This window comes from Polyodon spathula, chromosome 24 (assembly GCF_017654505.1).
Source record: "Polyodon spathula isolate WHYD16114869_AA chromosome 24, ASM1765450v1, whole genome shotgun sequence".
Lineage (NCBI taxonomy): Eukaryota > Metazoa > Chordata > Actinopteri > Acipenseriformes > Polyodontidae > Polyodon > Polyodon spathula.
This window is the reverse complement of record NC_054557.1, coordinates 2,116,142-2,133,054: the sequence shown is the minus strand read 5'-3', so window position 1 is coordinate 2,133,054 and position 16,913 is coordinate 2,116,142. Positions and strand designations below refer to the sequence as shown.

The 16,913-nt window shown below is 39.5% G+C and overlaps 1 protein-coding gene across 4 annotated transcripts in view; it reads right to left on the bottom strand.

Annotated features, from left to right (window-relative positions):
* Positions 1-16,913, bottom strand: part of LOC121299162 (CD276 antigen-like) — a 98,318-nt gene that overhangs the window by 57,261 nt on the left and 24,144 nt on the right. For all 4 annotated transcript variants that reach the window (XM_041226750.1, XM_041226751.1, XM_041226748.1 and 1 more), the window contains exons 2-3: positions 7,627-7,726; positions 1,906-2,241 (exon numbers count right to left, since the gene is read on the bottom strand). In XM_041226750.1, the coding sequence (XP_041082684.1) occupies positions 1,906-2,241; positions 7,627-7,675 (385 nt within the window). In that variant the 5' untranslated portion in view covers positions 7,676-7,726. The remainder of the gene's footprint in view (positions 1-1,905; positions 2,242-7,626; positions 7,727-16,913) is intronic.

Sequence of the window (16,913 nt, the reverse complement as noted above, 5' to 3'; positions counted from 1 at the left end):
TTACCTTTTTTTCACGGTCACAGTGGAACCAGATGAAACCTCCACTCTAAATGTTCATCTTCATTTTTTTTTTTTAATATTTCTTTATGATTTATTGATTTCAGTGCTTTCCTTTTGGCTTACTGGTTGTACTTGTAGAAAACCCTATCTGAAAAAGATTTGCCATGTCGCGGGAACAAGTACCACCAACACAGCACAGTACACAGTCTCAAACTCTGACTGTACAACAAATATGACATGCGGTGGGAAAGTTAGGATTAGTATATATTTTTGTCTTTAAAAAATGCTTTGTAAATTTGTTTTCAGCTTTTTGGCACACTGGCCCATTTTCTTGGATTCATGAAACGGAAGCCATGTTCACTATATATATATATATATATATATATATATATATATATATATATATATATATATATATATATATATATATATATATATATATATATATATATATTACTAGTTAAATGTAACCGGCCCAGTCGGGCTTGTGTTGCTTCACAACTACTGGCCAAACTGCACTCTCCAAGGGCCCCAGGCTGCCGGGCCATGGTTATTGTCGAACCCTGTCAATTATCGCTTATTAACATTTTCACAGGAACCAATCCCATCCCATTGACTTTACTGTTAATGGATTTCAGATATTAGCAACTGTCTGCCGCTTAATGACAACTATTTTTTTTTACAATATTTATGGCTACGGCACGCACAAGAATACACCCTGTGCACGCATGCAGCGTCTATTTATTTATATGTATCACTTTTCATAACGTATACATTTATTGAGTCTGCTTGTCGTCTGCCATCATGGCTCCAAAACGTGTGGACATTTCTATAGCCGATGAAGTTTGGATTCTGGAGGCACTGCGTGAATCCAGTGCTAAACTAGTGCGGGTGGCAGAAAAGTTTAGCATCTCAAAATCTGTTGTATCACACATTTTTAAATTGGCTACAAAGCTGCATGCAAAATTGAAAGCGATTTACAGCTGGAGGTGGCGAATCGTAATAAAAAAAAACAAACATTGGACAACTACTTCTTTTAAAATGATGCTTCTGTATTAAATGCATGTACTGGATACCAAGTTTGTTCACTGATTTTAAGGATATTGACAGTACGCTGTTGTAGTATTACGTGTACAATACAGTACTGGGTATACTTGTTTGTTTTACACATCCGTGTAATATTAGTAAACAGTTGTTTGTTCTGATATTTAGTGTTTTGGTTTTTTAACACTAAATGACCAAGGCGTGTATTTCAATGTGCTGTTTCACAACTATAGTATACATCCTTTTTCCACATACATACACTTGATAATGTGGCTTTTCGCTTTATAATAATGTACGGTTAATAACTTTTTGCTGGGAACGGAGAGGTTGCTAAAGTGCCATCTACTGTACTTTCAAAACAAAAAGTAAAAGCTAGATATAACAGTGAGTTATTTATTTATTTTTTGGTCAGGAGATTTGTCAAGCTTACCAGAAATCATACAAAATCATCCAAAATGTTTACAAAACCTGAAAAAAATTAACAAAATATTAACTGTAGTGCAATACTCGCTGGATAAACTTCAGGGATATTTCTCCAATCAAAACACAATTCCTCACCCTCCCCCGAAGATGAGTTGACAGATCTTTAACTGTAAATTCAAGAGAAGGTTAATGATAAGATTATCTTTACTCCTGAATTTACAATGAAAAGATCCCTTATAAAAGTTTACCACACATATATATATATATATATATATATATATATATAAATATAAAGGACAGGTAAGCATTGCAAAGGCCAGAGAGGTATGGTAAAACATATTTTAAAAAGACATGGCAAACCAGTGGTAAACTATAGGAAATGTAAAGCACAACCATGGCAAAAGCAGCATGGAAAACAGCGGAATGATTGTGACTCACCTGCCACTTGCAGCAGCAGGGCGGCACTGTTGTACTCGCGGATTCTCACAAAGCAAGTGAAGCTGCCCTCGTCCTGGATCTGGACTCTACGCAGTAAGAGGGAGGCGTTGCCGGACCCCAGCTCTCCCCAGTACAGCTGGGTGCGGTTGCTGTAGATGTCCTGGTCCAGCCCCGAGGAGAAGTAGTGCACCGGCCGCTTGGTGTCCGTCAGATGCCAGAAGATGCTGAGGTCCGACAGGTTGAAGGCAGAGCCGCTGGAGAAGGAGCAGTTGAGGGTGACGTCACTCCCAAACCGGGCCACCACAGGGTCCTCGGGGACCTGGACATCGAGAGCGGCTGAAAGAGAGCAGGACCCTCACTTTACAAGAACGTGTGTACAATATACAGCAAGGCATCACATAAGCAATTACTAATATTGGTTGTCTCTTTAAGCAGGAATGAACTTGGATCATTCTGATGTGTGGTGCAGGTAGTCAACAGGGTTTTGGCCCATATCATTTGTAAACTCATCAAAATATGACATTCAACCAAACGAACAATTTTTTATTTATTTATTTATTTAAAACAATTAAAGTGTAATATATACCAAGTTCTTGTTTAACAAAGACACAGTAAATACTAATGCAGTCAGGGTAGCAGAATGTGAAAACTCTGGGGCACAGAATACAAACCTTCTGGACACTAGGTTGGGGGGGGGGGGTGACTTATACACCAGTATGACCAATAGGCTTTTTCCTGAAATTGTGGTCTCAAAAAAGGGTGCTACGACTTACACACCGGTTTTTACAGTAATACAAGTGCCGAGAAAAACATGGACAAATACTTTTTAGATATTCTTTCATTTTAATTGTGTTTTTCTTTTTATAATATAGCTCTGTATCACAGCAGAGAACGGAAGCCCTGCTCCGTTTTTAAATCCTCCAGAGACCAACTCTCTGATCCTGGCTCTTACTTCTCCAATCTCCAAACAATGAGAACTTTAGCAGTCGTAGGTGCGGCAGCGGGGTTGCAGACCTCTGTAGTTTCAGGGAAGAGCATTACAGTCGAGTCTGGAAAGTTCAGATAAAAGTTTCACTAAATGAAAGTTTTACTAGTAAATGCACAAATAATTCCTGTTGTTCAGAGTTAACAATGAAACGTCTCGCGTTATCTGCCTTTCTCTTAATGACAAGTTGCTGCTTTCGTTCGTCTCACAGCACATTAAATCGGAATTTGCGACCCTGAACTTTAGCTAATTTTCACATGACATAAATGTTGCTGCCTGTGCATGGTGTGTACTCTGAGCCATGTACTAATGAGCTGGTGGAGGCTGCACACTTCCTCTGTCCTGGATAATTGGGTTTAAAGGATCTGTACTAATGTGCATACCGAATCTGCGCTCAGTGGCAGCTAGTGGCTAACATTTTTGGGTGATCATACCACCAGATGCAGGTGAAGGGGTTGGGTCACAATTAAGGCCAAAATTGAAAAAAAACAAAAACAAAAAAAAAAAACCACGTAATTAACAATGAAGTACATTTTTATTTTTATTTTCAGGAACCAGCAGATAATTTAAATAGACCTAATAAAAGAATGGTCAGCTACAAACAAACACCTAGAAAAATAAAGTTTGACGTGGCTATCAACAAGACTGAAAAAAAAATAATCTAAAATATTACATAAATAATATTAAAATACAAAATATACTGTACAGTATATTTAATGACCGACTACCCCAAACAGACATAAGAACATAAGAAAGTTTACAAACGAGAGGAGGCCATTCGGCCCATCTTGCTCGTTTGGTTGTTAGTAGCTTATTGATCCCAGAATCTCATCAAGCAGCTTCTTGAAGGATCCCAGTATCAGCTTCAACAACATTACTGGGGAGTTGATTCCAGACCCTCACAATTCTCTGTGTAAAAAAGTGCCTCCTATTTTCTGTTCTGAATGCCCCTTTGTCTAATCTCCATTTATGACCCCTGGTTCTTTTTTCAGGTCGAAAAAGTCCCTTGGGTCGACGTTGTCAATACCTTTTAGAATTTTGAATGCTTGAATTTGGTCGCCGCGTAGTCTTCTTTGTTCAAGACTGAACAGCTTCAATTCTTTTAGCCTGTCTGCATATGACATGCCTTTTAAGCCCGGAATAATCCTGGTCGCTCTTCTTTGCATGCACTCTTTCTAGAGCAGCAATATCTTTTTTATAGCGAGGTGACCAGAACTGAACACAATACTCAAGATGAGGTCTTACTAGAGAGTAGTGGTCGGTAAATTAACAAAAAAATAAAAAATTGCCAAACACAACAAGATATTACTGAGTTAATTTAAAAGGTAGAAAAGGGGACAGACGGCGCAGAATAAAAGCAGATTAAAACTGCAAAAATAACCAAAGTTGAACAAATAAGAGTATTCCTAAACATTAACTTAAAGTGAGATGAAGTTAGAAAAAGATAATTAGACTTGTGAATTTTAATATTTAAACAGCTTAAACTTTTTTTGTCTTTCCGCAAAGTAACACAACATGCAAGACTGAAGAGCCGCAGCAGACCTTCTTGTCCGACTACCAGATTTAATCCAGTAGTAATATGTTCAGATACTAAGGTAGTTATCTCATTACTCTGAAGTCATGGTTTGAATTTTTCATCACGGACTGAGTAGATGCATTGCTGTAATGGATTGGGGGGGGTTATGGAGGTCACCAATACAGCACTGTGATTGGTTAGAGTAGAGACAAAGTGCGCGCTGATCATCGTGTTCACTAACCGGCTGCGCTCCATCCAGACATCAAGCCAACCATAGCCAGTCCTGGCTGACGGCTGGTTGCTACTAAGCATGTGCGTGAGAACCATGGGTAGGTGGCTGATTCTATCCAGGGTGATTTAAAATTCCATCTGATTATCTAGGTACAGGCTGATCACACAGATTTGGGCGCTTGCATTCTTGCAGTTTAATTTTCACTAAACAGATGGGATGAACAGCATTGTTGATGTGCCAGTGTCACGTGGCAGGGTGGAAATGAAAAACGCACATCATCCAGAAGGGAAGCACAATTCATTAGTAAGAGACTGGGGGTTTGGCGAGCTAGCCGCCCCTGTTTGCACTACACAAGAGAAACATCAGGCAATACTTACCTATACACTACTGATTACTACAGGTTCTACTGTTGCACTAATGTGCTGGTTAAAAACATCCAGCCTTGTTTACAAGAGATGCACGGCTTTAGCTTTTCAATGCCCTGCATTGTTTGAATCACAGAAATATATTTTTATTTTACACCATCTGTAGTGCGCATCGTAGTGTGTATCCAGATTATGCTCCCTTCGGCAGCAATGCTGGTTTTCTGCTCCCTCAATAGCAACTCCTTTCAATCATCGAAGCAGCAATCTTGCAAAGGGAAATGTCTGCTCCAGCTGTTTTAAGTCCTATGGTGTGTGAATGCAAAGATCCAAGCCATTGGGATTATGTTGAAATACATTGCTGCGACAGACAATACGGAATACTGCAAAGGTAAAGTCACGTGTTTCGGGGTGTTCTGAGGCACAAGTACTGTCTATCAGGGCAGATTCTGTGGCTTTTTATTTGTCAATTTTAGTAATACGAAATATTACCCAACAGGCAAGACACAGATACTGATAGCCTAAAAGGATGCTTGCTGAACAGTTTTAGCTGAGCAACATTTGTGAACATTAAGTTAATTGTTTACAGTTAAACAAACCTACAGTACGTGACTGAATGGAAATTATTTGATTGATCATTTGAAATTCTCGGGTTAGCTGAACAGGTAATAGGATGTGGTCATTTCTGGAAGCTCAAAAACAACCTTTCTGTGACCTCCACGCTGAGATCCCATGTTGAGTTTGATCAGCCTGTACCTAGATAACCAAATGCAATTTTAAATCACCCTGGATAGCATCAGCCACCTACCCATGGTTCTCCCGGGATAATCTACAAATAGTAACTGATGCCACCCAGGGGGATTCCCTGGTACTACAGAATTCTCTAATAAAATCCAGCTGTGGCTTATAAACGACACTGTATAGACCGACTAAATCAACCCCTTGGTAAAATAATCGTATTTAAAATAAGTTCTGTTGCATATTCCATGTAATTGCTTTGCCAAATACCCTACAGCTATAAAAATGAGCACAACAGATTAAAGATGTGATGGGTCTTTGCTGTAACCTTCTATTTCTCCAAAGGGAAATGTTCTTTCATGTTGTTGTGGTTACTAAGGAAACACAAAAGCAAACTTAGACAGCCTATCGTGACTGATTCCCTAGGTCTGGATTGGGAAGGCCAGTGTAATGACCTCATGCGATGGCACAAAAACAAAAGTGAATGGCTAACAGACAATGCCTGGCTAGCAAAAAAATAAAAGCATGCAGTGAAAACTGTGACAATATTGCCCCCTTCTGCCTGGAATAGTAACTGCGTTAAAACTGAGCACTGTCTGTGATGTCTAAGAGTGTCTTCTCAACATGTATGATTTCAGAAGTGTCAGAAAAGTTTTTAAAATCATGTCAGTACAACCCATTTCTTTAAGAATATAAATACCATACCAGGGGCCTTATTCCTGCCACATTACTACCTACTTAATCCTCAGGGCCAACAAGCATTAGTAGCACCTACATCCACTGAAGACTTCACCCGCCCATTCTTACAAAAGCATGAACATTAGTGCATGGGATTAACAAGAAGTTAGGGAAAGGAAAGGGGGGGAGGTTACAAGACATTACTAAAGCAGTTTCAGCTGGTCTATTTGCTTTTTGTAGCAGAGTAGTTTATTATGGTGGTCCTGTATGTGCAAGTGTTTAAGGCTATTATAATACAGCTTTTACTTAATTTAGTTCTACGTCTAAATTGTAACAACCTAATGTATGTTCTTTTTGTTTTAGTATAAAGGCAGATTCTTAACCTCAAGGCAGGGGCGTTAAAAGCCTGTTATTCTTCAGCCTGCTTAGACTTTAACGAGTATTGGTTTTCAACAGCATTTTTTTCCTAATGGTGTCTTTAAATGTGTCGTACAGCCAGCTGAGGCAGGAGGGAGCTGAACTGATTAAACTCGAAAGCAGAGGGAATGTCCTCTGGCGATGAGGACAGCGTAGATGCAGGTCCCACAGGGATTTGGGGTTTATACTGGGGACCACAGCTCCACATACATGTAGGAGCCACTAGCAACTAAGGAGTAAGGATTGACAATAATACATTATCAGCTAAAAATGTAAAATAATCACAATGTTTTAACTCCCATTAAATTGTAACTACTTCCTTTCTCTCACACTATTTCTTCTTTCTCACCTTGCATTTTGATTGCTACTATTTCAAGTATTATGCAATGTTTTTTTGTTTTTTTTTACAGTATATCATGTATTATGCATTTCTATGTATTTACAGTATTGTGGATTTTCTTCTTGTTACTGCATCTTGAAAAGAGCTTTGTGATGGTGGTCCACTACGAAAGGCGCTATATGATACAAAAATTGATTGATTGATTGATTGATTTCCATACCACTGTTCTCTCCCACAATAGAGGGGTTGCTGAACAAAGCATCTGGGTAGCAGTGGCGTTGATCATTTTTAGTTTTACATACTGCAGCCCCCGTCCAAGTACTGACCAGACCTAAGCCTGCTTCTGAGAGCTGCATTTCCAATGGATACTCCATCCCAAGAGTGATCAGGCCCATTCCGGCTTAGCTTCGGAGAGTTGCCAGACTGCAAAGTGGTAGACATTGCATTACTCACCCAATACGCTCAGTGCAAACAGGGCTGGGGTGAGAAGGATCAGGAGCATCCTAAAATCAGGAGGGATGCTAGAGGGGACTTGCAGTGGGAGACTTCAAACCTAAGAACAGCAAGAGAAAGAGAGATGAGAACACAGTAGCCCACAATCATGTTCCAGCAAGAGAAGGAGAGATAAAAACGTAGTACACCAAAATCATGGTCAGCAAGAGGAGGAGAGATGAGAACAGAGTACCCCACAATCATGGTCAGATTTACAGCAAGAGGAGAGATGAGAACACAGTACCACAGAATCATGTACCAGCAAGAGCAGAGACAAGAACACAGTACCCCACATTCATGTTATAGCAAGAGGAGAAGAGATGAGAATGCAGTACCCAACAATCATGTTCCAGCAAGAGATGAGAACGCAATACCCCATATTCATGTTACAGCAAGAGGTGAGATGAGAACTTAGTACCCACTCACTCACTCACTCACTCATCTCATTCATAAAAAGTACACAAAGTCTGGTTTCAGAAAACAGGCATATATTTCAAATATATTTTAATTGACAGCTTCACTATATAAAACATTTAGTGAAATATGTAAGACTAATTTATTTTAAACAAATTATTAAAATCTCGATACGTATTACATACTTAAATTACACTCTCAGTCACTCTGCTCTCCAATTTTTACATAGCTTAAACACTGTCAAATATGAAATCAGCTGATCATGTTCCACCCAGTAAGTGCATCCATCTTTCTGATTGAACACTTCAATACAACTCCTTATTATTGGTTGTAATTACGCTATTGATAACACTGTCTTTTTTTATACGCAACTGTCAATGGGGTTTCTCATGTTCATTTTTATTCAGAAGGTCATCTGTCATTCAGAACAGGAATGAAAAGATTCTGACTGTGCCTGAAAAGCAGTGGGCAGACCGTGGTTTGTCCAAGCAAAGCCCAAAGCAACTTACTTAAAATTTTTATTTAGAGCTTTGCCCAAAATCAGTGGCCAATTCATTTCTGGCTTTGCCCGTAACACACACACACACACACGTGTGTGTGTGTGTGTGTGTGTGTGTGTGTGTGTATATATACACACACACACACACACACAGAGGGGCTCTCAAAAGTATTCACCCCCCTTGGACTTTTCCACATTTTGTGTTACAACATGGAATCAAAATGGATTTAATTAGGAGTTTTTGTCAACTGATCAACACAAAAAAATCCATAATCCCAAAGTGAAAAATAAAATCTACTAATTGTTCTAAATTAATTACAAATACAAAACAGAAAATAATTGATTGCATAAGTATTCACCCCCTCGAGTCAAACCTTGGTAGAGGCATCTTTGGCAGCAATTAGACATGAGTCTATTTGGATCAGTCTACCAGCTTTGCACATCCGGAAACTGCCATTTTTCTTTGCAAAATTGCTCGAGCTCCGTCAAGTTGGATGGGGATCTTTGGTGAACAGCAATTTCAACTATTTCCACACATTCTCAATTGGATTGAGGTCCAGGCTTTGACTGTGCCACTCCAGGACATTAACCTTTTTGTTTTTAAGCCACTCCAGTGTAGCTTTGGCTGTATGTTTGGGGTCATTGACCTTCTGGAAGAGGGATCTTCTCCCAAGTCCCAGTTCTCTTGCAGACTTCAGCAGGTTTTCCTCCAGGATTTCTCTGTGCTTTTCCTTATCTTCATCGGCTTTCCAGGCCCTGAAGCAGAGAAGCATCCCCATAGCATGATGCTGCCACCACCATGCTTCACGGTAGGGATGGTGCTCTCAGGATGATGTGTGGTGTTAGGCTTGCGCCAAACATCGCGCTTAGCATTGAGGCCAAAAAGCTGTATTTTGCTCTCATCAGATCATAGAATCTTCTTCCACTTGGTCTCAGTCTCCCACATGCCTTCTGGCAAACTCTCGCAGAGATTTGATGTGAGTTTTTTCAACAATGGCTTTATTTGTGCCACTCTCCCATAAAGACCAGTTTTGTGAAGCACTCAGGCTATTGTTGCCATAAGCACAGTGTCTCCCAGCTCAGCCGTGGAAGACTGTAACTCCTTCAGAGTTGCCATGGGCCTCTTGGTGGCCTCCCTGACTACTGCTCTTCTCGCCCGGGTACTCAGATTTTGAGGATGGTCTGTTCTAGACAGATTCACAGTTGTGCCATATTCTCTCCATTTCTTAATAATGGACTTTACTGTGCTCCGGGGGATATTCAATGTCTTGGAAATGTTCTTATATCCTACTCCTAATTGGTGCTTTTGAAAAACCTTATTCTGGATTTGCTTTGAATGTTCGTCTTCATGATGTAGTTTTTGTTAGGAAATGTACTAACCAACTATGGGACCTCCCAGAGACATGTGTATTTAACCTGAAATCATGTGAAACCCCTTAACTGCACACAGGTGGACACAACTCAACTAATTATGTGACTTCTAAAGACAATTGGTTGCACCAGAGCTTATTGGGGTGAATACTTATGCAATCAAGTATTTTCTGTTTTATATTTGTAATTAATTTGGAACAATTTGTAGGTTTTATTTTTCACTTTGATATTATGGACTTTTTTTGTGTTGATCAGTGACAAAAACTCCTAATTAAATCCATTTTGATTCCGTGTTTTAACATAATAAAATGTGGAAAAGTCAATGGGGGTGAATACTTTTGAGAGCCACTGTATGTACATACATTATATATATAGAAAGTCTATACCCACTTGACTTTTTTTCACATTGTGTTGTGTCAGTGCCTAAGAGTTTCATGCATTTAAATGAGGAGGAGGATTTTAGATAAGAGGATTTCCACTTATCTACACACCATACTCTACACTGTTAACGGGGAAAAAAGTTTTCATTGGAGAAAAAAATTATATATTAAAAATTCAAAACTGAAAGATCATAATTGGATAAGTCTCCAACCCCCTGAGTTAATATTTAGTGAAAGCACCTTTGGCAGCATTTACAGCTGTGATCTCTACCAACTTTGCACACCTAGACTTGGCAATATTTGACCATTCTTCTTTACAAAACTGTTCAAGCTCTGTCAAGTTCCTCGGGGAGCGTTGATGGACAGCAATTTTCAAATCATGCCACAAATTTTCAATTGGATTTAGGTCAGGGCTTGGACTGGGCCACTCAAGGACATTTATCTTTCTGTTCCTTGGCCACTCCAGTGTAGGTCACTGTCATGCTGAAAGGTGAACTTCAATCCCAGTTTCAGCTTTCTTACAGAGGGCAGCAGGTTTTCCTCAAGGACTTCTCTGTACTTTGCTTCATTCATTTTCTCTTCTATCCCGACAAGTGCCAGTCCCTGGGGTGTAGTTTCTATAGGCACTGTATATGTACACTGAGTGTAGAAAACATCAGGAACACCTGCTCTTTCCATGATCTAGACTAACAAGGTGAATCCAGGTGAAAGCTATGATCCCTTATTGATGTACCCTGTTAAATCCACTTCAATCAGTGTAGATGAAGGGGAGACAAGTTAAAAAAGGATTTTTAAGCCTAACACAATTGAGACATGGATTGTGTATGTGTGCCATTCAGAGGGTAAATGGGCAAGACAAAAGATTTAAGTGCCTTTGAACAGGGTATGGTAGTAGGTGCCAGGTGAGCCGTTTTGAATGTGTCAAGCACTGCAACGCTGCTGGGTTTTTCACGCTCGGCAATTTCCAATGTGTATTAAGGATGGTCCACCACCCAAGGGACATCCAGTCAACATTGATGAAAGAGGCCAAAGGAGGCTGACACAAATTGTACAGAGCAACAGACAGGCTACAGTTAGTCAACTGACAGTTCAGTACAACATTGGTGCCAAAAGACTCATAAAAGAATGCACAACTCGTCGTACTTTGACACGTAGGCAGCCGACGACCTAACAGAGTTCCACTTCTTTCAGCAAAACACAAGAAACTGCGGTTGCAGTGGGCTAAGGAACGAAAACACTTAGGATTGGAAAAACGTTGCCTGTTCTGATGAATCCCTGTTCCTGCTGTTTCTTGCTGATGGGAGGACTAGGGTATAGAGAAAACCACATGAGTACATGCATCCATCATGCCACGTGTCAACATTGCAGGCCGGTGGTGGTGGTGGTGATGGTGGTGTGATGGTGTGGGGTGTACTTTCATTGCATACATTGGGCCCCTTGATAAAAGTGGAGCAACGTTTGAATGCCACAGGATATCTGATCATCATTGCCAATCAGGTGCATCCCTTCATTGCAGCAGTGTATCCATCTGCTAATGGATTTTTTCAGCAGGATAATTCCCCATGCCACAAGGCTAGGATTGTCCAGGAATGGTTCCACGAACATGACAGTGAATTCAGCTTACTGCAGTGGCCTGTCCAATCACCAGATCTCAATCCAATTGAGCATCTGTGGGATGAAATGGAGCAAGTTATTCAGAGTAGATATCCACTACCAGCCAACTTGACACAACTGTGGGAAGCATTGGAGTCAACATGGGCATCCCTGTGGAACACTTTCGACACCTTGTAGAGCCCATGCCCCAACGAACTGAGGCTGTTCTGAGGGCAAAAGGGGGTGCAACTAAATATTAGGAAGGTGTTGCTAATGTTTTGTACACTCAGTGTATATTTCGAGATGAACTCTCGGAACTAGACAGCCATCCTCAGGGTACTACCTTCAGCAATAAGGGGTATGAATGCCATATGCAAGATCTGTTTCATCTCACAGAAGCAAACACAATCAGAAACAAAAGGTAAAAGGGGAGATTTTGTTTTTTAGAAAATATTTAACACAATTCTTAAATATGTACAATGGAAAATCATCCAAGATGGGAATGTTGCACATCCATCATTCATGTCATTGCACTGGCATGGAGAAGCATGTGCTGAATTGGTGAGAGACAGGCTTTACTAACACTAAACATTTCAGAATGCTCTTAATCATAGGCGACAGAGGTATTTTGTGTATCGATTATGTTCAATGTACAGTAGTTTAGTTCCCTTATGTAGAACACAGTATTTAAGAGAGCGGTAGATTTCACCAACACTAAACAGAAAATGACCAACAGCAAATAATGCGATATCCTGGCAGTAGCTTTGGCCTGCTCTATAACTAGAGACTGGGGAAACATCTTGAAGTAACTTAAAAAAAAAATGATGGTGAGTAAGTAGATTCAAGAAAATGCACAGAGTCCTTTTCTTCAGTCAGTTGCCAGGTTTATTGAGATATGCAGGGAGTCTGGTCCCAGGTACAGGACAAACACAATACTCATCATTACAATGTTTGCATGATATTAAATACCCTTCTGTATAGATGGTCCACCTCCCCTTTCTCTGACACTTAACCAATGGTCAAGGTACAACACATTATTCTGTTAATTTAGTGTGTATGTGTGTGTAGTCTAGTGTGACAACCTCTGAACTCAGTGCATTCTTCACACTCCTGGAGAAAAAAGGTCCATAAATCTGCCCCTTTGATCCCAGTGGCATTATCTCTTTCGATCTCTCTGAGAACCTCTGGGTCCAATGCCAGTCCCTGGGAGCCTTTTAGCCCCTATATGCTTTGCATTCCAAAGTCTTACAGCCTGGCCCCTTCTGGTCCACAGCATTGTTGTCTTTTTAGCTTGCAGTCAATGCTGGGCAAGAAACTTGTAGACGCAATGTCTCTATCAATTGTAAGCAGTACATGCAATTTGAACCAAACAGTCTGCTATCTGCAATATTAGTCTCATTTCAGAAAAAAACACCAGTATAGCTCTGCCAGTCCACACGCGTAGCAAACTGCTAATGAATTCTCAATCCATGTTTTCCAACACATCTACTACACTATCAAATTCCTAGGCACAACACATATAGAGTATAGCTAGGGGTCTACCTAAATCGCAATTTCACGGAAATCGGGAAATTGAGGCGTTGCCGCAAAATTCACCTCTTTTAGAGGCCAATGTATACCGGACAAGTACAGAGAAAAAAATTAATGTTCTTTAAATGAACTACTGCACGACGCAAGCGACGCAACAATGTATCTACCTTCTGCTTCCTTTATTCCTTCACAGTCCTGTGTGCACTGCACTTAGGCAAAAAACGTACTTCAACAAATAACAATTTACTGTTCAAATGACAGGACTGTTTAAATCAGCCTATCAGTGCATCTGTACTGGCTTTTCTGTGACCTGTGAAAGTACGATCTAGCACAGCCACCTCAAATAAACTGCTGCCTACTCTTTAAAACGCAGTTAGAATTCTAGACCTGAATAGGCACGTTTTCTTTGTTTTGACTCTGTACTAATAAAATAAATGATTGGATGGGACAAATAACACGGCAACCAACGTGCTGCATAATATATATTGCCTTTATTAAAATATACCCTTAGGTAACCAAGTTTTGGCACTGTTTCTAATAGAGTTGCGCATTTGTATAACTTGGCAAATCTTTGCCTTACCCTTCCAACCAATTCAGTGGATGTAGAACATGGAGTCTCAATGTATGGGCAAGTCCACACCAGATAGGGAATGTCGGCAACAGCTGTTGGGGATGTTGCATGGTTGCCTTTAACAAATAACAGCACTTTGTTTTAGTAAGGAAGCAAGTACCACTATTTTTAGGCTTTTATAGTGCTATGAAATATTGTCTACTTAAGTTTATTTAATGTTTAAACAGGTCAGCAAAATGTCCGCGAAATCCTAATTTTATTCCCTAACCTACCCGCGAAGAATATGTAAATGTACCGCGATTTAAGTAGACCCCTATATATAGTGTTCTGTACAATAAAAGGGTATATCCACTGCACCACAGGGCAGAGGCTACCCACAAGTGGTTTTTGTCATTAGTGGGCTTACTGGCCACTCTGACCTTGAGTGGGTGGAAATCACCTTGTATCTTACACTGCACCCCATACTACATTTTTAATACATAATTAAATAAATAATAAACCCTATAGCTCATTTTAATGTGAAGTTAGTTTCATCTGATACAAATACATTTTAGACGGCTGTATCAAATCAATATCACAGTCTAGTTAGTATATACTATAGTCTGACAGTAATAAAAAGTAATAATAAAAAAGTAGCTCTTCTGAAAAGATTATATATTATCTTGTACATTTTTCTGCCAACATCAACATCCTCTGTCTGGTATTATAGCACTTAAGTGCACCACATTGAGGGAAACTGCTGCCTTTATTTTTTTTTATTTTTTTTTTATATCCCCAGGTGGGAAATTAACATTTGTGTGCCTCATAAAAAAAAAAAAAAAGAAAAAAAAAAAAAAAAAAAAAAAAAAAAAAAAAAAAAAACACTTAAAATTTAAAAAGCTAAAAGGCCGTCTCGGGAGTATGCCCACTACGGGTGGGTGGGGGGGGGTAGAAACCCCCACCCCCCCCCATCTTTATTATGGAAGTTCGCGCTTAGCGAGAGAGCGTCCTACAGGGATGTAGGTGGTCTCTCTTACTGTTTTATTTGCTGTAACATGGCTTGCATGTTGACTTTTGAAAAGGTATCGCTGTGAAAGTCATAAACCAGTAATTTCCCTTACTATTTTACAGTGCTGGGACAGACATGGTATTTTCATGTCTGGATATCCATTCAACATTCAGACAGTTATTTAGAACATTGCTAAACGTTATCAAAGCCATTATATGCAACACTAAGAAAAGCCAATATTATCGTGAATTAACAAAACAAAAGGATGCCATACAGTAGTTCTGGTTAAACAAAAATGTTGTGTGTATTTCAGGTACAAATATAAAGAAGACAATACATTTTAAAACAATTCCTGCATTGTCGTGTCTTCGCAAAAAACAAGGTGGCACAGACACATTTTCATAATGTAATAACAGAACTTTAACTTGAATAAACACTTCAAATAAAATACATGTGGAAAAGGGGGCACTATACAAGAAAAACAACAATATTTATTCATCATATGATTATTTCTTGCAGCTAGTTAAAAACACTTTGTTTTTCCCCTCTTTGAAAACTTGTTGGCAAATAACTGAATTACTGTTGCATAATCACAGAAAACTACTAAAAAGTTATCTTGCCTTTACAATATTATGTTATGTTTGCTGCAAACTTGGAAGAGAAGGTTTTTTTTCTTTTGGTTTATTTAAAATCTGCAGGTCAGAAAATTAATCCAAACCGAAACGGTAACTATTTATTTGTTGAAAGTTAGACACAGTAGTGTGTGGATATCAGTGTGAGTAACCCTGCAATGAAAACGTGTGTTTGAATATGATACTCGCTAAAGCCAGGAACACTCATCTCAATCGTTGCATCTCAAAAACATCTTTGCAAGCAGGCATCACACACTGCACGAAGAAATCTCAGGAAGGGACGCAAAAAGTAAACAGTACAGTGGCAATGGGGCAAAAAAATAGATGAAAACATAAGCCTATGGCAGTTCTAATACCTACAATTTTGGCTAGAAGGCAACGTGATCATGAAAACCAACTGCATGTCTCCAGTGAACTCATTGGTGAGACTTACAAATGGGTATAACACACTGCCGATGCGAGAGAATCACATCAGAAAATAAACATCTTAACTCTGCACACCAACTAAAATCGTCCAATCCTATAAAATCAGATTGCAATGCATAACACACTACACGATGCGACTGGAAAACCTTGTCTATTGATCGCAGAGTGTTCTGGCTTAACAGTACTGGAGGTGAAACACCGTTCAGGAAATGGTAGAAGGGTGCATTTGTTTAATTTTGAAATTAAGACTTATTTTTATCTTAACAAGTTTGTCATGTTTTGTTGTTGAAGTATGCAGGAAAGTAAACATTGGGGGTAATCAGGGACGGAAATAAGACTCCTATTGCACAGCAGTTTCACCTACTCCAGGTTTTACTACGAGCTTGATTAGCCACAGCATTTAGCTAACAAGCGCAGGTGTGTCTTATTAAACTTGAACTAAAACCAGGAATGGGTCAGACTGCTATGCAATGGGAGTCTTATTTCCATCCCTGGGGGTAATACAGTATTAAACTATGATATATGAACTAAACTATTATTTTGTCAGTTCTGTTTCCATGTCATATCAGACAAGTTTACTTTGAGACACAACAGGAAACGGAATAAAGCTGGGCATACACTGCACAATTTTTGCAATCAGGAGACGCAGCGCCACTCACACTTACCGATTGTCCTACGATTTCTCACTGTAGATCGGGGATTGCAAGCTACACACACTACACGAGACACCTTGTGACGGACTCCGCCTATTTTCATTGCAAAATAGTAGACATCATCTGGGAGAATCGTAGACTCAAGAGAGGAGGTGTTCGCTGTTGTCTGTGCATTGTTTTGTACAGAAAAA